Below are 27,409 nucleotides of genomic sequence, written 5' to 3'. Positions count from 1 at the left end.
CACCCTCCCAGTTTAGGGTGTGAGACAGTGGCCTAGCTTGCGTGGACCCCTCATTCTTTTGTTAATCTCATAGGAGATCCGTCTGTGCCGAGGGCGAAACAGGGTTGTTGGTTTAAGTTGAACTCCCAGTTGGGGGTGTGGGTAGCGAAGTGTAGGGGGTTTAGCCGTTCTGTTTTCCTTAACTAGGGTTGATCCGTTAGACTTCAGGTCTGTGTTTGACTCTTTGACGTCAGTCAACGTCTGGACAATTTATGCATCATCAATAACCAACTCATCTAAATGATCCCTAAAGAACACCAACTTATATCTTAGCCTCCCTTTAATTTTTTTGTTAGTCTACTCTAACCGTCAACATACTTTTACTTATTTACCCTTCATCCAAAACATTTCCCTCCTTGTTCTTTTCTTTATTCCTTCGTTAGGGATGAGGTCGTTTGCAGCTGTCGGTCGACGACCCCATCTAAAAAGAAAAAAAAATCTTTATTTTTTTTGTTCGTCTCCTTCCGCACCACCAGAAACAAGAACAAGAGAGAAAGGTAGAAAAGAGTTGATGGTGGTGGTGGGCGGGGAAGAAAGTAAAGAAAAACATAATTTCTTTTCTTCTTTTTGGTGATGGGGGTCGTCGGATACTTGCCGTCTTTTGTCGCCGACGACCTCATCTTCGACGAAGAAATAAAGAAAATGTCAGAAAGGGAATTGTTTTGGAATGAATAGTAAATAAGTAAAAAAATATGTTTCACTATTAACATTGACATATTGAAAAATGAAAAAGGGCACGAAAGTAGAAGTTGGTCATTTTTAGGCGTCATTCTAGTGAGTTGGTAATTTTTAGGAGGCCAAAATGGAATTAACTCTTCTTGTTTACTATAGTATTTTGTTTAGTATAGACTTAGTAAATTTGAGATCATTACTGCTAGGGTTAATTCCAATTTGACCCTTAAATTTGTCAAGTATTTCAACTTGCGCCCTAAAATTATAATCCTAACTAAAGTTTTAATTATTCATTTATTATGCTCCCCTTTAAAACTAATTTCATCATGTCCTATTCTACTTCCATCTTGATGGAATTTGGTCACATGCAGATGGTCGGTCGGGCACCCGCCAACGATCTTTTATTAACCTTTTTCTATTTGTTATTTTTCATATCTTCCATAACCACCACCGTCATTATCAAATATCTCTCTCTGTTTCTCCCCTCTCTCTCCCTTTCTCTCTCTCTTCGTCTCTCCCCTCTCTCCCTCCCTCCCTCCCTCTCTCTCTCTCTCAAATGTTGAGTACCCACTACCCAAAGGTTTACTTCTTCTAGTTACTTAATCTCCCTTGAGGAATTGAAGTTTGTATGTTGTTTCAGTTGACCAACCAGAGGTTTTGTTCAACGTTGCGGTCAACTAAGCTCTTTCTGATGGAGACCATCCATCGAGTGGGCCTCCCGGCTAGTCAACTAATGGGCCTAACGGCCAGATTTCCGAATTAGAATAGTTTCCCGTTTATTATTTAGATTTCCATATTTAGAGTCCTAGCAATCAAGGACATAATCTTTAGTAGTTATCTTATTTCCGTATTCGAGTTTATCTAGGAAAGTCTAGTCTCTATATAAGAGAAGTCCGGTCTATCTTGTTGCTCATTGAATTGAATTACAAAAACCCTTGATTGCAACTTCTTTTATATTTATTTCAGTTTATCGTTATTTGATTATCGTTTTTCTTGTTAGTTTATTTAATGGATTCTAATAGTTTTACGCTTCCGCCGAAATCTACATCACTTTCCTTCTTAAGAAAATCTTTGAACTTCATACATGCAAATTCGAAGGGAAGTACAGTTGATTGATGATAAAAAATTAAAAAAATGCATCTTAAGGATGAGTTTAATCAGATGAGAATTTTTAAGGAACTCCAGATTGGGGTTTCAGTCAATAAAATAAATCGTGAGTTGCAGAAACCTCATATTTGGGGTTTCTGGATTCCGGGTTTGTAGAACTCAACCAGAAACTCCTGACTGCAGAAACCCCATGGAGTTTTTGTTCGCAAAAAATCAATTGGGATTTCTGCAACTCGATCTCTTAACTTCTGCATCTCGAGAGCGACTGAGCAAGCATGTGGGAGATATGACAATGATGATGATGATGAGATCAAAGGAAAGGGTAAGAAGAGATAGAAAAGTTGATCGCATATTTGCCTAACATAATTATAGTGTTAGAGGCCAAATTATAATTCTTAACAAATATGAAAATTCAAAATTTTCAATTGCCCACAATTTGAGGGTCAAATTAAACTTTTCCCCAACTAATAAGTACTAAATATATTCAACAAAAAAAGAAGTACTAAATACATTGCAAGTGACAAGGGGCTGAAATTGTTTTTGGGTTTTATCTTATTGCCAAATAGACCAAGACACTCTGGATGAATAGTTAATGGATCCTAAGAATTTATTGATTGCCAAATACTACACCTACGAGAATGCTAACGATTCATGATTCCTTCGTCAAACAAACCACTAATGTTTATAACCACAATCGGAGGACAGTAATGCTACTCTCATGTTCCTACTAGGAGCAGACTCACACTGGGACCTGCGAGGGCACGTGCCCCCACATGACTGAGTCAGAAGACGGTTACTGGGTAGCCCTTCTTAAGTTATATAGTCGAAAAATACAAAATGTAAATTAGTGTGTTGTGTATTGGTTATCTGCTTGTATGTCCATCCAAGAGGGTTGAGTTAAAGTCCCCTTAATGTAATTCGGTTTTGCCTCTTAATTCTTTACAAACTTTCTTTTGACCCTCAATCGTTCTTTACCCGTGTTTTTATTTCTATGGACCCCAAATTTTTTCTAAACTTATGTTATTGTCTTTCACTATATTTCTTGCACTAACTTCTTTAATGAACATAAATGGTGTTGAGCTTTTTCAAGATAAATAAGTACCTAAATATTTTCTATAGAGAATTAACATTGTTTTTTTTATACAATTCCAATGTGAATTTAAGACTAATTATTTTATTTATTTTATGAATATTGACTACAATGGTCATTACAAAGGCATCGATACATCGATACGATGTGATAAGCACGATAACTGCCGAAAAATAACTGACCTAAAGTCCGGCGACATTAAATGACCTAAAGCCTGGGGCAATTAAATAGCCTAAAGCCAACATAAATTACTTTATTTATACCCAAGTTCAATATTCCCGGATTTACACTTCCATTGAATCGAACCTGGGACCTCCACATTGCTGCACTGACCAACTGGGCTACCAATTGTTGGCAAGACTAACTATTCATATGAGATTTTTGTCAAAACAAGTCTTAAGTCAACAATAGTCATGTTGGTTGGGAGTGTCCCCATAAGATATAGTGGTCACTGGTTTGATTGAGACACATGTAGTTTTAGATGATTCATTTGTAACACAATAAGTAAATTATTTTAGTGATTATTTTTCTCGCAATCCATCATTAGTTACGATATTTGCTTTTTGCTATTTATTATAGTCAAAAAGTGCCCCCATAACGAATTTTTTTTAGATCTGATTCCTACTCCCCAATAATCAAAATGCTTCAGCTTTTATGCTTCTCAAATTATCACTCAACAGTCTAACACCTTTTCTAAGTGTTCTTTATCCCTAGGATACTTCTCCGATTGTGGCTCTTTATAATTTTTTTGTTTACAAATATTTATTACACATAATTTTCATTCAAACAATAACTTATTTATATAATATTGTAAATAATTTTCCAACACTATAATCATATCTTCCTTAAAAAATCACATTTCGTGAATGACTTGTAAGAAGCTTTTTTTTTTTTGCAAGGATAATCACATTAATGAATAAAAGATGAGTTATTACAATAAAGATGTGACAGTAAAGGAGGAATAATATTAAACGTTCTATTGCATTTATGGGTGCGAGCCCATTTTGCCAATTTGTCAGCTGGCATATTCTTCTTTGTAGGAAGCTTTTGTTGCTTTGGTTACATTTGGTAATGAGTATTTTTAAAGGAAAACAAATCTAAGTCTTCAAAAAATAGCTTGTGGACTTTTTTTGGTTTCCCTCTCTAGAATTTACTTTCTAAACTTGTCAATGGACATCTTAGGCCTTAGGGTTTCTTGAACGGGAAATGATTGTTGGTTTCGGTGTACCGATTCAACGAGTTGACTCAGCGAGTCTATAACCGAATCACTGGTGAAACTGGTTACTACTTTGATTTTATTTGTAAATCAATCAAAAACACTTTCTTTCCAAATTAATGGAGAAAAACTAAGGAATAGAACAACTCAATATCTTTCGTATTTCTAACCGATAATGTCTGTTATCCGGAACAGATGATTCGTAGTCGAATCTCACTATCGATTTAAGATTGGAAAGAGGAATTGTATTCCTTCTATGTTTACTGATTTATTACTTAAAAATCAACACACTTCTGATTTTAAAAATCAGAATGTCTTCGATTAAGAAATCAGATAGACTAAAAAAAAAAAAAAAAAAATCGGAGGATTAGAAGAAGAAGTTTTTTTAATCGAGGCGAGGTATTCCTCTTTCCTTAAGACAATTGACTCCCTGTATAGTACCAAACAGTTCCCGGCGTTTGTCTCCCAGGATACAACGATTACCTTTCGATTCAATGATACTTCGAATCAAAAAGCAGTCGAACTTGAAAGTATACTAACCTCTGACTTAATGCAAATGGACCGGACTTACTTCTTATGAAACTCCTTGAATACTCTATCAAATGATCTTCTTAAATTCTCTAAAATTAAGTTCTAATAATGCTTGATGCTCTGGAAAAAACGGAATGAAATTTGGAGTTCATTTGGGTCCTATAAATAGGTTTCGAATAGACACATGCATTTGGGACATTTCTGTTGGTTAAGGGATGCATCTGTTGAGAACTAAAAGTGACGTATCACTTAATTCCCTACAGTTCGTGTCGGTTGGGGTTTGAACCATCAGATCGCTCTCAAAACCTCGGAAGCAACGCCATCCATTGGATCTTGAGATGTATACCCGAAGGTAGCCCCACATCTGAAGGGGATCGACCGTTAGATGAGGACAAGGGTTATCCCACTCTGTGCCCGATAAGGGATTAGCGCGAGCCGTTGGATGAGCGCGGATTCAATGCGCGCCGTTAGATCCGAACTTGCCCTCCTTGCGCAAATGACCCTCAAACCAACATTTCTTTATTGTCGTTTGGTCAATAACTTAACTAATTTCCGTCCAAACTTCAAACTTGAATATCTCATTCATCCGAAATCGGATTTGAGTGATTCTTGACTCTAAACTTAAGAGCTCGACGAGACTGACACACTGACACTGACAAAGGTTAGAGGCGGAATTTCGCTGCATCGGGATAGATAGCTTGCGGCTTTGAATCTTCCGTAGTGAATAGCCATCGGGTTTACAAAGACCTTAGTGAACTATGTCTTGAACTGGGTCCCATGAGTTATAAAGCAACGAGTAACTATCACACAGCTAGTTCCTTACTTTCAAAAGTTCTCAGTTGTGTTCATTTCGGCTCTGACCAACCTGGTTTTCATGTGTGCTCTAGGGAAGTCGGCCATTACGACCTTCTCATAGAACCGGCATCAGTTCGCACACATATAGGTTATCCGTAATAAGGTATCCTGCTATACCTCACGTTAGACTCAGGTATCCTTCTCATTGAACTCAATTATCAATTATTGAAGGGAATAAATCAGCCACCAATTAGTATTAGGAATTAATAAAAATGTGTTCATAACAACCCATTTTCCTAAGTTTTTTAAATTCAATAACATGAATTTTTGCATTATTACTTCGACTGAGACTCTTTCATATTTTGCACAATCAGTGGCGAAATGACTAATACTAGATCAGTAACGTAGAAATGACATACTGGCAGAAAAATTAGCAAAGACTCCCTACACTAAATTTTCTTTTCTGCATCGAAATATTTTTGGCTTTAGATTTGGCCGAGGAAGGCGACCACAAATTTGCACAAGGAGGGCCACCACAAGTTCTTTTTTTTTTGAAAAAGGCAACCACAAGTTACACATCTCAACAAAAAAAACCACAAGTTACACATAGTTTTGCATAGGGTTGCAAAGAGAGTTCATGCCAAAAGATTTGATTCTTTGACCCAATTTTTCCATTAGTTTTCTTTTTTACTTAAGAACCGTAAGATTTGTTGTAAATAACGAGGACCATATGAACAAATATATTTTTATAATTATTGTTTATATTGATAGAATGACTCTTAGTTTTGGCTGGGTGTGCTTGATATGTATAGGAAAACTCAAGTTTCTTTACCTCCTAGGAGAAACTGGGTCACCATTTTGTTGCATTTGACTACGAAAACTAAGTTTCTCATTTCTATTTTGTCTTAGGTCGCGGCTTTGAGGAATAAAGAAAATTTTCCGGGGAATAAAGACTAAAGGAGCATATTTACATTTTAGACCGAAAATTTACAAAGTTGTATCTTGCCTCCCTAATCTTCATCTTCCACTAAGTTTATCTTCTTCTTCTCTCTAAAAACCCTAATCCAAGAAACCTAATAGTAGTACTACAAATCAGAATCCCGAATAAATCAAGAGAAGAAGATTGAGGAATTTAAAGACCAACGGGGTTCTTCTTCCATCAAATTCGTGTTGGAATGGATACTAAATTATTGTCAATCAACTCACCCAATTTTGATATAACATCACTTTGTAGGTTTCAAACTAATTGGATTTTTGAAGGTGTATGAATATTACTTCTAAAACTCAATTTGTAACCCTAATTCCTCAATCTTCTTCTCTTGATTTATTAGGAAATTTGATTTGTAGTACTATTATTGAGTTTCTTGGATTAGGGTTTTTAGAGAAAAGAAGAAGAAGATAAACTTAAAGGAAGATGAAGATGAAGATTAGGGGGCAAGATACAACTTTGTAAATTTTTGGTTTAAAAGTAAATATGCTCCCTTAGTCTTTATTCCCCGGAGAATTTTCTTTATTCCCCAAAGCCGTGGCTTGTCTTAACCCATAAAACAATCTATAAATTAGAGTTATTGGAAAGAATTTTGTGGTTATTTAGCTATTATTTTACTTCTTTTTATTTTGTAAGGTTTCTCTCTTTCAATTTCGTCTTAGCCCACAAAACAACCTAGAAATTGCTGAGTCCACCTCCGGTGGAAATCAAACATGAGACCTCCAAGTATTTTGAGTTTATGTCAACACTTTCGACCACTTGGGCGACCAAAGCGTTGATAGAAAATGGGATAGTTAATTGTTGGAAATGAGAGAGAAAAAGATCGATTGGCTGAACTAAAATGGCAAACGGGAGTTACCTATCTATAGGAAATCAAAGTATGTGAGGACATCCATTAAAAGAGATGCATTTCTTTAAATTAACTGTCGAAATTTATTCATGATTTAGGATACAAATATTGAAAAAGTTGATAAATCAACACCAACCGTTGATTTGAGATTCTCCCTCATATGTGGTTAAAATTTCCATAGATCATTTTCCATGAAAGAAACTTCTTTATTTGAAAAAATATGACCCCTCCAAATTAATAAAGGATAAAGAATAGTCAGATAAATATTGAACAAATTCATGTTTGAGACACACCAGAGAGAGTTTGTGGAGGAATGAGGCGCCTATAACACTTATAGGAGCCCCTGTAAAACTGCCCATCAATAAAACCTTGAATCTGAATAAGCGTGTCATTTCAATTTCACATTTTGACAATAGCATCTCTTCAAACCGACGTGGGAAGGAGAAAAAAATGACTCCTTGTGAATGACTTCATTTGCTCAACTTTTAATTGTGTTAAATAATATTCATTGTACTTTTGAACATGAACTCACAACCTCGTCGCTAAAGTTTCCAAGGCCACCAACTGAGTTGGATGACCAATTATGAAACGTGTAATATTTTATTGAATTTTTGGGTATATGGCCCAAAAATCTGACCCTAATAAGAGATTTAGTCCCCTCTAATCCCATAAAGGGTATAAAAACCAAAATAATATTACAAATAGATATCTAGTCCTTTTGGTTCAATCTAGAGAGTAACCACAAATCCCTAGAATAAATATACTTTATTAATACCCAGTCTAACCTTTCTTAAATATTATAACAGTTATAAGCTCAAAATCAGTTAATATATTTTCCATTTTTATCTCACTGTTTCTCTCTCCAATCACGTTTTATATTAAGCAATCGTGATCTTCTCATAATCAGCAAGTTTTGTAACTGATATCGCATTGTTGCTACTGATCTATCTCTCTCTCTCCCTTCATCTGATTCGAACGTAAATCCTCCATTAAAGCAAAATCATTTGAGTTGAAGCAATCATAATCACTATTCTTAATCAGGTAAAACATTCATCATTATATAACTTTCTTTGATTTTGTTTTAGTTTATGAAGATGTTGATTATCTATCTACATCTTCCATTAAAGCAAAGAAATTGTTAAAACTTCATTAGAGCTAATCAAAATCAGTTCCGGATTGTTTAATCAGGTAAACAATCTTCTTCTTTAATGTTTCTATTTCATATGGATATGAAATTAGGATTTTCTTTCTCTCTCTAAGGATCTTTTGAATGATGGCTGGTTTGATTCAGTAATGATTCATTAATGAATCTTACACATCCAGTTTAATACAGAAAGATTCAATCATCTAAAGATATGTAGATTAAGCTTAATGAGATTTGTACTTTTTGTTCAGATCCGGTTTTCAATCCGATTGGATAATTGAATCGTGTTTTTACCGTACGGTTCATCGTAACAGAATTATCAGTACCTGTAATTTATCATAAAGTATCATATATTATTGTAAATCATGCAAACATCAGAACTTCAATGATTTTGAGCTTGTAAACACCATTTCATAATTCTCTAACAAATTATATATACTTTATCAAGCTTTTAATGAATGCTATATTATGGCTCATAAGTTACCTGTTTGTAATACAACATTACGTATGCTTTAATATAAATCAGGGTTCGTTTCATTAACATAAAACATTCGCAATATTGTTGCACATCATGATTGATTTGGAATAAATTATATATAATTTATTCTAATGTATACTTGATTTATCTGACATCAATATACTTTATGCAAAATTTATTTGTATTTATTATATTTCAACATGTTATCACAGATGGATTTCCAGGCAGAATCAACAAATCAAATTAAGCAAATCAAATTGAAATCAGAGGGTTGGGATAAGATATTTACAGAAGTAGGACAGCTCTTTCCCGGTGGTGCCAAAGCATTTCGATATGCTCTTAGGCAATATAGTATTAACACAGGACATGATTTCAAATTCATAAAAAATGATACAAAGCGTGTTACTGCTGTGTGTCCTGTGGAAGATTGCAAATGAAGAGTGCATGGATCGGCACCATTAAAATGCGAATCGATGTTCATTTTGAAAGATTTGGAAATGAAACATGACTGTACTGATTTCATTAAGAAGATCAAAAAACCCAAAATCAACAGTTCTTTTGTTGGTAAACTTATTCTTGATGATGTAACAAGAAGTCCAGATCGTTCCACTAAAAGTTTGAAGAACGATTTCTTGAAAAACTACGGCGTCCAACTTCCATATTACTACACTTATGAGGGGAAGAAAGTTGCAATGAACGAAGCATTTGGCCAGGAAGGAGATTCATATGCAAAACTTAAATGGTATGCTAATGTCTTTTCACGTACAAATCCAAACAGCATAGTCCAATTAGAAATCGACGATGTTAGTCGTCGATTTCAAAGAATTTTTATAGCACCACATGCTTGTATGGCTGGATTCAAATATTGTAGACCTGTTATGTACGTTGATGGAACCTTTTGCAAAACTCGTTTTGACGGTTGCATTCTAGCTGTTGTTGCTAAGGATGGAAACAATGGTTAGTTCCTAAACTCACATAAATACAATATATTATGTCTTCAGTTTGTATACTTTCTTGTCATTATTCATAATTTCAATATTCCCTTCATAATTTAGCATAAAGTTTATACAATCAATCTACATTACCTATGCTTTACGTGTAATTTAGACATATATGATTACAGTATTATGGATTTATCTAACATAATTCGCAATTCCAGGTCTGTTTCCCTTTGCTTATGCTGTTGTTGACGCCGACATTAATTGGGAATGGTTTTTAAGTCATTTACGCAATGCTGTGGATATAGAGAAGACATATACTTTTATTTCAGACCGTCACAACGGTATTATCAACGGTGTTAAGAAAATTTTCCCTATAGCAAACCATTATTTTTGTGTTTGGCATCTAAGGAATAATCTCAAGTTAAGACTCGCTAATGGAGCTCGAAAATCTAAGTTCTTTCAATCTTTGATTTTCAAGGCAGCCAGAGCTATTCCCGAGTCTGAGTATAATAATACTATTAACCAGATGATACAGATGGGTGGTTCCAAAGTTGCTGCATTCTTTCAATCCTTAGACCCTGCATCATGGGCAGATTCATTCTTCCCCGGTCCAAGGTTTGATCAATATATTTTTACAAAATACCTTGGTTCAAATCACATATGTTTGTTAATAAATTTTTCATGATTTAGGATTTTGAAATCATACTATATGACATTATACACAGCAATAACTATAATTTAGACTTATTAAATTTTAATGTAAACACCTTTTTTAATTCTTTAGATCATGATATAACTATAATTTTTCTGTTTTGTTCAAACAGGTACACAACAATAACTTCTCAACTATCGGAGTCCTTTAATAATCAAATCAGATATGCTCGTGTACTCCCAATTACAGCAATGTTGGATGCAATACGTACCCATATAATGAACAAGATGAATGTAGCACGTGAATTGTCCAAGAAGTGGACTACGTTCTTGTGTCCAACCATCACTGATCTTTTGAAATCTAAACATGATAGTGCAGCTACTTGGAATTATGCACAGGCTGCACCACTCATATTTCAGGTTTATTCTGATCCATCACATTGTGTTGATCTTCTAAATCTAACTTGTACATGTAGAAGGTGGCAGGTAGATGGGGTTCCTTGTGAGCACGGCATGTTGTGCATTAAAACTTTGGCTGACGATCAACAAGATTGTTTTTAAGATCCTATATGGACAACTGAGTCTTATGTTAAGACTTACCAGGAACATATAATGCCAATCCCAAATTTTGATGAGCCTCGTTCATTTGATGAAGAGTCAAAAACACTTCCACCGTTGATTCGTCGTAGACCGGGTAGGCCAAGAACAGTACGGATCGAGAGCTCAGGGAACATTCCCAGGAAATTGAGGATATGTGGTAGGTGTAAGCAACCTTCCTACCACAATCACTCCACATGTAGGGTTAATATTTGATTTTATTTCTTCAGTTACAGTATAAACAATGTATCTCCGGTTCTTATTAATGACAAACAAATTGGAAAAATTTCATTGTTTATGATAAATGTGTTATTATGTTTCAATATGTTTGCATAATTTACTATAAAGTATACATAATTTAGTAGAAATTTTTTTAAGCTTTTACATACATACAATAATTTGTCCCATAAATTATAATAATTTATGGTACATAATGAATTCCTCCGTATAAATCTTACTGAGTTTATATCAGTACACTATATAAATTGCTTTATCTGGATTTATCTAACAGAAATTACTATAATTTAAATAACAATCCAAACATTTATATAATATAATCATATAGAGAATCTGTCATTAAATTGATTTTGGGTTCAAATACTTCGAGATATTACATTTGTCCAATAATTGTAGACCTTCCAAAAATTAAAAACTAAACTATTATAAATTCTTTCTCCACTGATCTCTCGTTTCATTCAGAAGCTCGTACGTCACTTGCGCCCTCTTTCGTTGTGCTAAATCAGTCCAATCATCGCTAAGAAATTCTTTTTGTACTCCCCATTTGAAATGTTTCATGAACAACAACTCCATTTGTAGCATTATAAATGGACCACAATCCGCACTGTCCATCATTTTTAAATTATAGTAAATTTCAAACCATGAAATAAGTAACATCAAATGTGGTGCTATAATAGTAATATTAAAAATAATATATCAAGGTTGTTACTTACTTCTCTCCTTGTTGATGATCATACGACGTTTTCAAATCTTTACATTTTTTTTTAATTCAGGACTTACATATTGTATTTCATGAAGCACATCAAGTATCTCCTGCGCATACTTCTTAGCATTTTCTTCGCAAACTTTACGTAGTTTGATGTCGAAGAACAACGAGTTGTAGTGTGTCCAAGTTTGATCATAATAATAAAAAACAAACAACGTCCAATGGATACCCCTACTTACATTTGTAATCATCGCATGACACATTGGTGCAACTACATACGACAGCAGCCCTCTATCAACCTCATTTAAAATCCGATCTTTGAATAGTGCGTTTATGTTTGCTTTGGTTGCCTTGCATTTTATCATTGTCTGTACAATAAACATTCAAGATTTGCACACCAAGTTTGCATCTTATCATATAAAGATTAAATTAAACATTAAACAATATGATATATTTCATGTAAATCTTAAATAATTTACTGTCTATAAATTAAAAGTTATGGTCTGAACATAACTTTACACATAAATCTGCACCAAGATGGTTACTGTTTTAGTGCAACAGTCATGTTGTTTGATAAATTATGACACCTTTATCATACATTATGCATATTTAAACATAATCTCACTGACAGTTTCATGTAAATTATGTATACTTTATAAATAAAGATTCATAACATAATAGAATGTATCTGAACACTTACCCATAACTCTGCTCCAAGAATGAATACTTGTCCAGCACCAACCATTACTTCAGAAAATAAATGTTTTCCCCACCAATTTATAATCTGAGCATCTGTCTCGCAATTCATCATTAGTAGTTCCAACTGTCTCCCTCTGATCTCACTCATGATTAGATTTGTCCAAACAAGTGTTCTGCATGTTGGATATTGTTAGTCAATATAGAAATATTTCTAGAACTCATAAATATAATATTTCATAAAGCTCACAAAATATCAGTTACAAACACAATACTAATACTTCAACAACATAACATTGTTCACAAAATATAACATCTTTAATACATATAAAATCAATTACGTGTTTTTTCCTCCTTTGCTAAACTCTTCCAACAGCCCCTTTTCATCATCTTTAACTTGTTTCCATACTATGCTCTTCTTCCAGTTGCAGAGTTTCTCGTCATCATCTGATGCTGGTTTCTTCCCCTTAGTATCTTCCACAGTTTCGACATTCACGACCTCCTTTTTCGACATTGTAGCATTCTTCTTAGTAACCTTACCTTCCATTAATTTTGGATCTGCCTTTTCAGTATGCTTTCTTGTCCTAGGGGCTTCCTTCACTCTCTTGATAAGAGAATTTTGCTTAGGTGTTTTAACAGCATCATCTTGTTTTAATCCTACTCCTTTTGATGCTTTTGACTTTGTCCTTGGCTTCTTTACTGTCTTTGGTGAAGGCTCTACAAAATCATCATCTTCATCTATTTGTACATCTTTTCCTTTGTAAGATTTTGCAAGTTCTGCTATACCAGCAAAGTCATTTGGCTCATTATCATCAATACCCAGGTCAAATGTTGGTGTGCTACTATAAACTCTATCTTCAACCATTTGATACTTGACTACGGCTATGCATGGTACATTTTCATCAGCTTCTGAACAAATAATAAAAAGAATTTTAGATAAATCATGCATAATTTTACAGCTATATTGAGATAGATCATGTAAACAAATCATAATGTCTGATAAAATACCTATAATTTATGACATCGATACATAATAGATGTGAAATTATGCATACTATAAGTAATGTTATACCATCATTTTTAATAAATTTTACTCCCTCCGTCCCAAATTAAGAGTCCACTATTCCTTTTTGGGATGTCCCAAATTAAGAGTCCCATTCCAAATATATCATATAAAATCCCTTACTTTTCCATGAATACCCTTTCTTTAATATTTCCAATATGGTGCTTTAATTAAGCTAATTAAGGCATTTGACACTTTCCAATACAAAAATTGATTTTTCCAATCAACAAATTCTTTTTTTTAGATTAATATAGTTACTTTACATGACTAATGGTCAAATTTGATTGATAACCCTTGAATTACTCTAACAAAAGTTATCAAATAAATAAGGGTAAACTTGGAAGAAGAAAAACTATGAAAATAAGTTGGATTACCAATATGGGACTCTTAATTTGGGACGGAGGGAGTAATAGAAAATGACTCACCAAAGTTGTTGCCACCATCATTGTTAATCTCACTCTCCTGTTGCTTATCACCATCATCACCGACATTTCCCTCAACATCTTTATCTTCTTCTTTTTCACTATTCTCATAACCACCTTCCATTCCATCTTCTTGACCTACATCTTTATCTCCCACATTACTTTCAAAACCAAAATTACTTTCATCATTTCCATCATTACCTTGATCTTCACATTCTTCCACATTAACTTTTTCCTTCAACTTAAGTTGTTCCTTCAATTCAGCTATTTCTTTTCTCAACATCTCTATTTCAACGTCTTTAGACTTCATTCAACTCTTTAGAAATTCTATCATCTCCAGCATATCAATTTTCTGATCATAGGTTAATTCAATATCAACCTTTTCAGTAAATTTGAGCAAACCATGTTCTTCTTCATTTTCTTCTTCATCAACACTAACAATTACCTGCATTTGAACATTAATCATCATCCCAAAATTTCATGGCCAAACTTATTATTTAATGTAAATTATAGAAAAATTATTATAAAGAAAATTTATTTCATGATTCAGTCTGAATCATATAATGTTAATTTAACAGTGATTAATATAAATTATATATACTTTATGATAAATATACATTAGTGTTATATAAATTATACCTGCTCTTCTTCAAGTCCGGCAATATCGCTCTCCATTCCATTACTAAAAGCATCAACTGACCACCTCAAGAACCTTGGATATTTTGTTGCATTCAAAGGATTCTTAGGATAAAGTGATGCGTGCATGCATATCCAGAACTATAAAACAAAATGTAAAATTTCCACATCACACAACTATTATAAACATAATTTTATGTAAAGTATATTATCTCTAAATAAAGTCTAACAGAGATCATGTAAAGTATGCATACTTACAGGTAAAAGTAACAGACTACCAGATGCTTTGGTTGGTTCTTCAGCATGTTTGTCAATGGTTTCCATCATGTAAGAGTGTATGGCTCTTGGCCATGACACCCTATTGATAGCCCTTCTCGACATTATGTTCTTATAAATGCTTGGCAGAACAGTGAAACCAGCCAAAGTTGCAAACAGAAAATTGGCTGCTAACAACATGATTAAAAGACTTACAAATTCGATTGTTGGTTCATGGTTTCTAATACATCTCTGTAGTGCCATTGCAACATAAGCACTTGAAATCCCCTTGTTTTTGTTACTTGACTTTTTTATTGGTTCCTCAAAATATTTCATTAGAAAGGAACACTTGAAGGGATCTTGTTCATGAAACTTTGGAAAAGCATCGTATTCTGCACCCTCCATTGGCATACCAAGCAATAGGGATACATCTTCTGGTTTAAACTCTAACTCAACCCCACCAATAACGAATTTTTTTGTCGATTTTTTGTATCGACATAGAATATCTAGTATTGCACTTATTGGCCGAGTGTTATAGTTTTCCCTAAGGATGAATCCTTCTGCCATGGAATCAAAAAGCTTTGAGAAAGGTGTATTGCCAATTTCTTCCTTCATCTCTTCCGTCATGTACTGACGGTGGCTTGTTATCAACTCGATCGGTTTGCTCAAGCTGTATCTGAATGGATTGAAAGTCTTCCCCTCTGGTATTATCTTTTTCTCCCCCACTATGTCAACAGTACGACAATTGTTCTCTTTTTCCTTCCCTTTCTTTGTTGTTGAGCTTGCTCCCACCTGTTACATAAATTTGAACCATTTATATGTAAGAATAACACTCTTTCATCTAAATTATCTATACTTTACATAAATTAAAAGAATGGATAGAAATTACTAAAACATTCTCATAAATCATACCTCTTTGACAGAAAGTGTTTTGTTTTTCAACTTTTTAACAGTTTCACCTTCTACATTGGCTGAGATTTCTTTGTTTTTCGATTTCTTGGCAGGACCTACTTCTTCCTCTGATGCTTTCCTTTATAATGGACTTCTTCTGACTGGTGTAGAATCCTTGGTAGCTTTAGGTGTCCTTTTTTACTTTGGTGCCATTGAATTCTCCTGCAACCAAAAATTAAAATGTTCTCATTCTTCAAGAACCCTAGTGATGTAGAAACGCAGCGGAATTAAAGATATGAAATAACTAAATAAGAACAATGAAATTAAAGATCAAATAACTCTAAATAATAAACTTTATTAAAACTTCAATGGGGTTTTTCTCTCAAATCTCAAAATAATAGACAAACTAGATATCCCTCTTATAGGGTTTTGGACTTTCCTAGATAGACTTGAATTAGAATTCCTAAATAATTAAATACTGCAACTTGCCTAAATAACTGGACTAACTCTGGACCTTTCCAATTATTGGAAATATTAAAATAGCATAATTCCTAAACCAAAATTAATTAATAAACATACTAAAATAAGAACTTTCTAAGTCCTCTCTCCTTGGCCGGTTGGACCATGACCGGGTCCGGTCATGGAATTAGTCTCCATGCCGGGTGCCCCTGCATCAGCATCCTCTTCCCTCAAGAGGTTCGTCCCGAACCGTTTGTGAAGAGAATGTAATTCCTCCGATCCATCATCAATTGGTAATAATGTCACAATCATCTTCTTCCATGGAAATTCATAAACATTCGAACGACCACAGTAAGTGGCATCAACATCAGATTGCCATGGCCGTCCTAATATGATGTGGCATAAATCCATATCTGTAACATCACAATTAACTGTAGACACATAAGAAGAACCAATAGAAAGATTAATAGTACACATATGATCAACTCTTGTTGTAGTACCGGACTGAATCCAAGCTGTTTTATATGGTGTTGATTTAATCACTGTAGGAATACCCAAGAAATTGACTAGTTTAGTAGAAATCAAATTCTCTACACAACCATTGTCAATACAATAGTACAAACTTTATTCAGTACTGTTCCCCGTGTAACGAACAAATTCTTTCGTTGAGATAAATTCCTCTTGAAAGGTGTGAAAAGAACTCGTCGAGTGAGTAACATAACCCTATCACCATTGTCGGGAATAGTGTTAATTCGTTCAAATTGATCCTCATCTGTATCCGAATCAGCTTTCTTTTCTACCAAATTAGCTTTACCGCGAGAGGGGCAAGCATTAGAATAGTGGCCTGTTTCAAAACAACGATAACACTTAACTGGTGGAGGCTTTTTATAAGGATTTTCTGTTAGTGATTTAGTACCGTCTTCCGCCTGCTTTGATTGATCTAATTCATCTGGTAGAGTTCTGACTGTTTGATTTCTCGTATTATGTCCTCGAAAAATTGAACGTGAATCAGATTCAAAAGACCGAGCTACACTAATACATTCAGAAACCGAATTAAAAGCTCTCAAATTAACCAAATCTTTAATATCATTACGAAGTTCGTCCTTGAATTTTTCTACTTTCATTGACTCTGAATCTGGGAGATTAAGTCTAGTAATAAGTCTTTGGAATTCCGAAGCATATTCCTCAACGGAACGTCTTCCTTGGCGGCAACGTAAATAATCAACACATAGTTGGTTCTCATAATCCGGAGGGAGAAAACGGGAGAACATTAATGGTTTCAATTCTAACCATGAAGAAATAGGTGGAAGGTTTAATAAACGACGATTCTCAGATTCCTGTTTCCACCAAGTAAGAGCAGTTTTAGATAAATAACCAGTTACACAACGTACCTGTTCAGGGCCTTCAACTTGCATAACATCAAAAAATATCTCAAGTCTAGAGACGTAATCCAAGAAATCTTCAATATTAATCGAACCATCATATGAAGGTACCTCCATTCGAATACGGTATGATGAACTAGGATTTGGAGATTCGATGTCGGTGGGTGGAATGTAGTGATCACGTTCGGTTTGGTTGCTTTGTACTCCCAAAGTTTGTCGTTGTTGTATGTTGGTTGGACGGGTGAGAGTGGTAGTAAGGTCACGGTTTAGAGAATTGGTGGAGAGGTGGTCTCGGTTTCGGTTGACCGGGTGGTTTTGATGACGTTGGTTGGTAGTGTTGTCGGGTTGGAAAGGGAGGTTGTGGTGTGGTTCGGTTTCAAGGGGGCGACGGTGTTGTGAAGGTGGTGTGACCGGATCAAAAGGTGTGGTGGTTGATCGTGTTTTGGTATAAGGGTTGTATTGGTAGTGATGTTGATGGTACGGTGGGTTGGTTTCGATTGGGTTTGTTGGGAATGATGGGTATCGGTTATACGGGTAAAGGGTACGTGGGTCTTGTTGGGTCGTAACGGTTCCTAAAGGGCCAATTGGTTGGGTTAGGTTGGTGATGTTTCGGTTGTTGGTTTGTGGAGTGGTGAGGGTATTGTGATCGGCCGAGAGGTGGCTCTCGGGTGGTGGTCGGTGTGGTGTTGTCGTCGGCTCGGGGAAGGAGAATGATGGTGGTGTTGAAGAGTGGGTATAGGGGGGGTAGCTAGGTGTTGGAAAAAATGTGTTTGGTGAATAGGAGGTGGTGAAGGGTGGTGTTATAATCGGTGGAGGGTGGCTAATGGTGTGGCCGAAGAGTGGTGTCGTCGGTTCGGAGGAGAAACCTAGAGGGGGAAACCGAGTGGTTGTGGTGGTGGTGGTGCCCGTTAGTGGTGAGGGTTGATGTGTGATAGTGGTAGGAGGTGGAGTTTGGTTTTTACACATACCTTCAAGTTGTTTGGAGATGATGGTGATTGAGTCATTGAGTTGATCGAATCTTTTATCGATTTTGTCGAATTTTTCTGTTGTTTCCTTCTTGTACTCATTGAACCCTTCTTCCAATTTTCTTCCTACAGATAGCCCTTCTTTAATGTTGTCCCATTCAGAAGAGAAAGTTGGTGATTTCTCCTTAGTTGGTTAGTTGGTGTAGTAGTAGTAGTATTAACCATGATGATAAAAGTGATGAAGAAAAAAAAAAAAAAAAATTATGGCTCTAGATACCACTTGATGTAGAAACGCAGCGGAATTAAAGATATGAAATAACAAAATAAGAACAATGAAATTAAAGATCAAATAACTCTAAATAATAAACTTTATTAAAACTTCAATGGGGTTTTTCTCTCAAATCTCAAAATAATAGACAAACTAGATATCCCTCTTATAGGGTTTTGGACTTTCCTAGATAGACTTGAATTAGAATTCCTAAATAATTAAATACTGCAACTTGCCTAAATAACTGGACTAACTCTGGACCTTTCCAATTATTGGAAATATTAAAATAGCATAATTCCTAAACCAAAATTAATTAATAAACATACTAAAATAAGAACTTTCTAAGTCCTCTCTCCTTGGCCGGTTGGACCATGACCGGGTCCGGTCATGGAATTAGTCTCCATGCCGGGTGCCCCTGCATCACCTAGAAACACATTTTATAAGAAATTTCGTGTAATTTATACATTATAAGCAAAATAATAGTAACATTATGAAACCTAACAACTTAAAAAACATATCAAAACCCTTACAAACTCACAAAATCGGCCAAAACACAATACTAACCCTAGCCCCCAAAAAAGAAAGAATCATAAATTTATTGAATGATATCAAAACGATTTTTCATTATCACATAACATTATGGATAATTTATCAAACTGATCCCAAATATTAGGGTTAATTCCGTTTTGGCCCCCGATTTGTGACCAACTGGCCGTTTTGGCCCCCAATTGTGTCCGACAGTTCGTTTTGGCCCAAAAAATTCCTCAATGGCCCCAATTTTTTTTCAACCTCCCAATTCTACCCCCATGGCAATTCTGTAATTATTTTTTTTCTTTTCCTTTGTCCACCTCATCTAACAATTAACACATCATCTCTGTCCACCTCACCTTCTTCTCCGGCGAAAGGTTGCCGGCCGGAATAAAAAATTCCGGCCGGCCACCTTTACCAAAAAAAAAATCTTCCTTTCTCTCTCCTCTTCTTCTTCTTCTTCCTTTCTCTCTCTTCTTCTTCCATTCTCTCTCTTCTTCTCTCCTTTCTCCCTCTCCTTCCTTTCTCCCCCTTCTTCTTCCTTTCTCTCTCTCCTCCTTCCTTTCTCTCTCTCCTTCTTCCTTTCTCTCCCTCCTTCTTCCTTTCTCTCTCTAACACCTCCGGCGAAGGGGTTCCCTTCGCCGGAGGTCTTCAACAGACCTTGAAGGTTTGTTGAATCGGATCTTCAACAGACCTTCAAAGTCTGTTGAATCGGATCTTCAACAGACCTTCGAAGGTCTGTTGAATCAGATCTTCAACAGACCTTCGAAGGTCTGTTGAATCAGATCTTCGAAGGTCTGTTGAGCAGATCTTCAACAGACCTTCGAAGGTCTGTTGGAGTAAACCTTCGGCGAAGGAACCCTTCGCCGGAGGTTTTAGAGAGAGAAAGGAGAAGAAGAGAGAGAAATGAGAGAAGAAGAGAGAGAAAGGAAGGAGAGAGAGAAAGGAAGAAGAAGAGAGAATTTTTTTTTTTTTTTTTTAAAGTTTATGGTTGCCGGCCGGAATTGTTACTCCGGCCGGCAACCATTCGCCGGAGAAGAAGAAGGTGAGGTGGAGAGGAGGTGGTGTGATGGAGGAGAGAGAAGGTGAAGTGGAGGAGAAAGAATGAGGTGATGTGGCTTTTATGCCTTTAATCTGTTTTTATAGAAATAATTCCTTTTTGGCCCCCGAGGTTAATTTCGTCAAAATTTAACCCTTCCGGGCCAAAACGAACTGCCGGACACAATTGGGGGCCAAAACGGCCAGTTGGTCACAAATCGGGGGCCAAAACGGAATTAACCCCAAATATTATGATGTATTACTAAGCTTTAAAACTTCAATAATAAGATCAGAACAGAAAAAACCCTAACAATCACACCAAAATCTTACCATAACGATGCAACTATCTTCTTTATGATGAAAATTTAACATGCAAAATCGGATTTATAAGGGTTTTCACCTGACAGTAACGATGGTTCAAAAAACAAACGACGGAACTAAACGATGAGGGATTTCATCAATACCTTTTCACCTGAACCGGAAATCTCAACCGAAATGTTTAAAGCTTAAGAAGGTTGATGAACAACAGATTTCTTGGCTTTCGATGATGGCGATTCAGAGTTTTCTTTAGGGTTTTTCACCGTTTCGTTTTAGGTAAAAACCCTTTTTTACCTAAAACGTTAAAAGAAGAGAGAGAAAGTTGGGTAGGTAAAAATCTAAAGATCCTATTAATAACCCATAAATCACGGATTTTGTCCGTTACAAAATATTCTCGCACAACCAACATTTAGATTTCCGGCTTTATTACTTTAGGGACACAGACGTAAATCTTATATGATTTATAAGGTTTTTTTTGTCCAATGTGTAAAAGGACTAAATATCCATGTTTTAACAAGATTGGACCCTAAACCTTTTTTGATTATTATTTTGGTCTATATCCCCACGGACCCTAGTTTATTATCAACTAGATTTTATTAGTTTTGTTCCTTAAAAGTTTAAAGGAAGAGAGAAAAGCAGTAATAGCACTTCATGGGACTTAAACCCTTGATCTACACATTAAAGCTTGAAGATCCACCAATTGCACTGCCAAAAATATTGGGCAGACATGGATAATAATCAGGTAGACTGATTTTGTCCAAAAAAAACTACATATTATAATAAATACTTTTTTTTTATTGAACAGAAAATAAATTTAAGCATCCAAACCATCGTGAAGCTCATGGAGAGAGTTCCAAGTTCGATTACAAGCATTTTTCCTGCCCCACTTAGCGAGTTTGTCAGCCCATCTGTTGTGATCCCTAGAGATATGGGTGAATTTGGTGGAGAGGAAATGACTCTTGAGCTTCAGAATATTATCCATGAATTTTTCTGTCTGCCAATCGATTGACTTGCTACCGTAGTTAAGGTATCTTATTATGTTTTGGTTATCACTTTCCATATGCAGATGAGTGATTTGAAGCTGTGTCGCCCATTCCATTGCCCGTACGATCGCCTGACATTCGCATTCTTCCGTCGTTTGGCCTCTAATCAAGCCTGCCATTGCAATAACAAATTCCGCCTTGTCATCATGTATAATACAACCGTAGCCAGCAGGGTCTAAAAGTGTCTTGAAAGAGGCATCCACATTGCACTTGAGAAAAGGTGGTTCTGGGGAGGACCAATTGAGTGGGGCGATATTGTTTGTTTCCTTTTGACCTCGAACCGGGGAAGTGATTGAACCTTGAATGTGGGTGATCACCTGTGTAGGGGTTTGCTTAATCGAAGAAAAACATTATTCACACCTTGCTTTCCAAATGAACCATAGAATTTTGGCATATAGAGACTGTGATTCTGGTTCAAAATTTCACCACTCCAGTATCCATTCCTGTATATTGGTGATGTTCTCTGGCATGATATTACAGTGAAACCATATAGTGCGGGTAAAACCGCGATGTAGCAGTATATGAGACGTAATTTCAACATTATCACAAAAAACACAATTAAAAAAATTACCAATGTAGTTTCCAATTTTTCCACGCACAGGTAGACTATTAGTGCAACACTTCCATAGAAATAGTTTAATTCTAGGGATCGTTGGAATATTCCAAATAAAGTTCCATTCCGGAGGGTCATATTCAAAGTTCTTGGTTATCAACTGATCGTACATAGATTTTATGGTAAAATTACCTGATTTGGTTAATGTCCATTTCATGGAGTCGTCCTTATGATTTTGCAAATTGATGTTGCTGATAGCCCTGCATAACTCGTTATTGAAAAAATGGTTTAACAAGTCCATGTTTCAATGATTAATAGTGATCAATTGAGCCACTGTATGTAAATTGCAGTTGTAATCATTAGCTATAGGGAGTTTATGATTCGGAATCCAGTAATCCTCCCAAATATTAATATTTGTGCCCTTATTCACATCCCAAAAAATGAGATTGTTAACTTGTTTATAACGTTTCGCTAAAGATTTCCAAAACCTGGAATGATTAGGTTTAGTTGTCGTTGGTTTGGTTCCCTTAGGGTAGTATTTGGCTTTGAGAATTTTGGCCCAAGGGGCATCTGGGTTCTTGAGAATACGCCAGATGAGTTTGCTAAGAAAATATTTGTTATCAATAGAGGGGAGTCTGATGCCTAGTCTTACCAAGTTTGCGGGGCCTACAAATTTGGGACCAGTTGATAGTGTGGATGGATTTTGATTTTCCCCACTAGAAAGACCTTTGGATGGTCTCAATGCGATTACTTATGTCTTTAGGAATGGAAAAGTACTGCATTTGGTATCGGGGAACGGCTGCTGCAATTGTAGAGACTACAATTGAGCAGCCAGCTTGGGAGAGAAGATGAGTATGCCATTTAGAAAGTTTGTTTTGGATTTGGTCAAGAAGGGTGGAAAAAACCTGCTTTTTATTGGCACCGATGAAAAGGTGCGTACCAAGGTATTTATCGAGGGAAGAGGATTGGTGGACTTTAAGGTTTCGAGTAATGATACGCTTGAATTTCGGGTGGGTCTTATTTTCGGTCTCTATTCTCACGAGAATCTCAGCAACCTTAAGAGTATTTTTGATACCTTCAACACTGCTTCGAGTCAGATGATAAATACTTTATCAAGGGAGGGGGGAAGGAGAATTAGTCCTTACGTAGCTACACCACTAGTAGGCAGCATCTACCACATGTAAGATCTTGTACTAAAGCCATACACCTCACGAGGGGCACCCCGTCAACCGTTTAAAGGCGCTAAATTATTTTGTTGTCATGAAAATGAATATCAATTTTAGGAAGCCATACAATATTTTCTTCTTTTTTTTATTGAAGGTCAGTAAAAGTTGCTTTCCTACACACTACACATCAAGGCTGTGTATGAATCACTACCCTATTCTGAATTGTAAGAACCAATAGATTTATTTCTGAAAGGTTGTATATATATTGCTAGAAACTCGAATGAATTGTATAAATATAAACTGAACTAACAGGAGGGAGACGTAAGTGACTTAAGGTCGTATTGTTTGATAGTCCATTTCCACATGCAACTTAAGAATGTGTACAGAAGTAAATACGAGTTGAAGGAATGTATTTATTAGCCAATCCTATCCCGTGAATTCTTAACACCACAAAAAAATCAGACTTAATCATGCTCACACGAGTCAAAAGTTTGTGTGCAGATTTCATGAATGGATACAAGTACGGTGTCCTGATTCGCGTACCGTAGAGTAGTAGAGGGATCAAATATAATGAGTGTAAAATGAGAAAATGGAAATGTGGCCAGTTGGCCAAACACTCACACCACACACACACATAATTTTTAAATATGTTATATATATATATATATATATATATATATATATATATATGTTAGTACTAAAAGTTCACGGAAGCTATCGAACATATCTTAGAAATTGATCTGATTATGAAAATTAATCGAAAAACTAAACCAAAACTAAATATGTAAACAGAATTAACGAGGTTCGGCTTAAAGCCTACGTCCTTGGGCGAACAAGAAAACTTTATTGAAGGATAGATGAAGACGACTCACACAACCCGCAAGTTCGTCCCAAGATGGTACAGTATAGAACTTAACCTTCTATATTAGATCTTCGACGACCGAGAAATTAAACACCGCTCAAAACAATGAAAATTTTCTCTCTCAGTTGCTCTCACTCTATGTTGAGTAGTTGTTGTGTTTGTGTTGTTGTATATTTTACCAATACTCAAACCCCCTATATATAGCATTAAAAACTGACTCCAATCTTGAGTTTTGGGCAATTTCCAAATTTGAGCAGTTTCCATATTTTAAGTAGTTTCCAATTTTGGAGTCCAATTTGGAAATCCAATTTGGAATTGGATTCTCACCGAACCGACTTCCAATTTGAGTCTCGCCACCGACTCTCACAATCCTCCACCTCGTACACAATTTGATATACTTCAAATTTTGGACGAACACCAGCTCTACTCCTTGTAAAATATATCTGCTTCTTGTAACTTCATCCGACTACACCATTTGACCATGGCTTCCTACGTACCCTTTTATAAGATCAAGCCTACCGTAGTTCTACCAACCCTTCACATAAAAATTTACCTTGTCGTTATTACGCCCTTTCGGGCAACTTAACACGAGCCGATTTGTAGCAATTCCAAGCAATGCTGAAACTTACTACATGTCACCACTTTAGTCAACATGTCCGCGGGATTCTCATCTGTGTGAACCTTCATATGAGAAACATCACCTGACTCTACGACATCTCGTACGAAGTGATACCTAACATCGATATGCTTAGTACCAGCATGATGAACCATATTCTTCACCAAGTGGATCGCACTTTGACTATCACACCGTACATCTACGTACTCCTGCTTAATCCCTAGATCATCCAGAACCCACAACCACAATGCTTCCTTCACACCCTCGGCCATAGCCATATACTCGGTCTCCGTAGTAGATAAAGCAACTGTAGATTGTAACATCGATCGCCAACTAACTGGAGCACCATGTACCCTAAATACATAACCTGTAGTAGATCGTCTGCTATCTAGATCGCCAGCATAATCCGAGTCAACATAACCGCTTACCTGACATGTGTCTCCACCAAAGCACAAACCCGTATCAATGGTACCCTTTAAGTACCTCAAGACCCACTTCACAGCTTCCCAATGTGTCTTCCCCGGGTTTGCCATAAACCTACAAACCACACTGACCGCCTGTGAAATATCCGGACGAGTACACACCATAGCGTGCATCAAAGTGCCAACTGCACTAGCATACGGTACACGATTCATATGATCCTTCTCCACCGTAGTAGTGGGAGATTATCTTCCCGGGAGCTTGAAGTGTGGTGCCGAAGGTGTTGACACCGCCTTCGCATTCTGCATATCCTGAACTGAGAAACTACTCGTTCGATGTAACCTATTTGACTCAAGTACAGTTTCTTACTTGACTGCTCTCTCTTAATCTCCATTCCCAGTATCTTCTTTGTAGCGCCCATGTCTTTCATCTCAAACTCTTGACTGAGTTGAGATTTCAACTTATCTATCTCCACCATGCTTCGAGAAGCAATAAGCATGTCATCCACATACAAAATGAGATAAATAATGTCACATTCGCGAAGCTTCTTGATGTATACACAACAATCGTAGTCACTTCTGCGAAAACCATGCTTTAGAATAAAAAAATCAAATCGATTGTACCATTGACGAGGGGATTGTTTCAATCCGTAAAGAGACTTCCTCAAACGACATACTTGATTTTCTTTACCCTCAACCTTGTATCCCTCCGGTTGAGCCATATAAATTTCTTCTTCCAAATCACCGTGCAAGAAGGCGGTTTTAACATCGAGTTGTTCCAGCTCAAGATCACTGTGAGCAACAATATTCAATAGCACCCGAATGGAAGTATGTTTCACGACTGGGGAGAAAATCTCATTGTAGTCGACCCTTTCTTTCTGTGCATAACCCTTGGCCACTAGTCTTGCCGTATACCTTGTACCCTTGATCTCAGAAGAATCCTCTTTCTTCTTGTACACCCATTTACAACCAATAACAGACTTACCTTCGGGCAATGGGACAATCTCCCATGTCTTGTTTTTGTGAAGAGACTTCATCTCTTCTTGCATAGCAACCAACCAACTCTCTTTTTCCTCCGCGACAATAGCTTGTTTGAAGGTGACCGGCTCGTCGTCTTCCACCGAGAGTGCATATTCAACCACATTTGTCTGCCCGTAATGCCTAAGAGGTTTGTTTTACCCTAACCTCTGTACCGGCTTATATAACCGTTTCGGCTTAGTGTGTACCGAAACATCTTGCTGCTGTTATTGTAAAACTTGTGTACCTTCTCCTTGAACCTCCTCATGATTGTGTTCATCAATTTCTTCATCCGGAGTACTATCCTGATGCTCCACCTTATCATGATTCTTAGAAACCCGTTGGTCTTCGGCTTTTACTTCCACTACTTGAGCTTTAGTAGACCCAACATCACCACAACTAGACACCGTAGCTTTCTCCCTAGCTACAATAGATGACTCATCAAACACCACATCTCTGCTGATTACAAACTTCTTGTCTTCCGTACACCATAGCCGATAACCCTTGACTCCTGATACCAATTGTTAGTACTAAAAGTTCGCGGAAGCTATCGAACATATCCTAGAAATTGATCCGATTATGAAAATTAATCGAAAATCTAAACCAAAGCTAAATATGTAAACATAATTAACGAGGTTCAGCTTAAACCCTACGTCCTCGGACGAACAAGAAAACTTTATTGAAGGATAGATGAAGACGACTCACACAACCCGCAAGTTCGTCTCAAGATGGTACCATATAGAAATTAACCTTCTATACTAGATCTTCGA

At 36.2% G+C, this 27,409-nt stretch overlaps 2 protein-coding genes across 2 annotated transcripts; one reads left to right on the top strand and one right to left on the bottom strand.

The window, feature by feature from the left end:
• Nucleotides 1-9,602: 9,602 nt before the first annotated feature.
• LOC147566746 (uncharacterized) lies at nucleotides 9,603-11,063 on the top strand. Its single transcript, XM_086655464.1, has 3 exons — nucleotides 9,603-9,867; nucleotides 10,070-10,466; nucleotides 10,676-11,063. The coding sequence occupies exons 1-3, from the start codon at nucleotides 9,603-9,605 to the stop codon at nucleotides 11,061-11,063; spliced, it is 1,050 nt and encodes a 349-aa protein (XP_086511590.1).
• Nucleotides 11,064-21,777: 10,714 nt separating this feature from the next.
• LOC147566745 (uncharacterized) lies at nucleotides 21,778-22,447 on the bottom strand. Its single transcript, XM_086655452.1, has 2 exons — nucleotides 22,433-22,447; nucleotides 21,778-22,323 (listed from the first exon to the last, which is right to left on the bottom strand). The coding sequence occupies exons 1-2, from the start codon at nucleotides 22,445-22,447 to the stop codon at nucleotides 21,778-21,780; spliced, it is 561 nt and encodes a 186-aa protein (XP_086511578.1).
• Nucleotides 22,448-27,409: the final 4,962 nt, after the last annotated feature.

This window comes from Eschscholzia californica, unplaced genomic scaffold, assembly GCF_041429995.1.
Source record: "Eschscholzia californica isolate CP2 unplaced genomic scaffold, dmEscCali1.0.p SCAF_1, whole genome shotgun sequence".
Lineage (NCBI taxonomy): Eukaryota > Viridiplantae > Streptophyta > Magnoliopsida > Ranunculales > Papaveraceae > Eschscholzia > Eschscholzia californica.
This window is presented reverse-complemented; position numbering and strand designations above follow the sequence as displayed.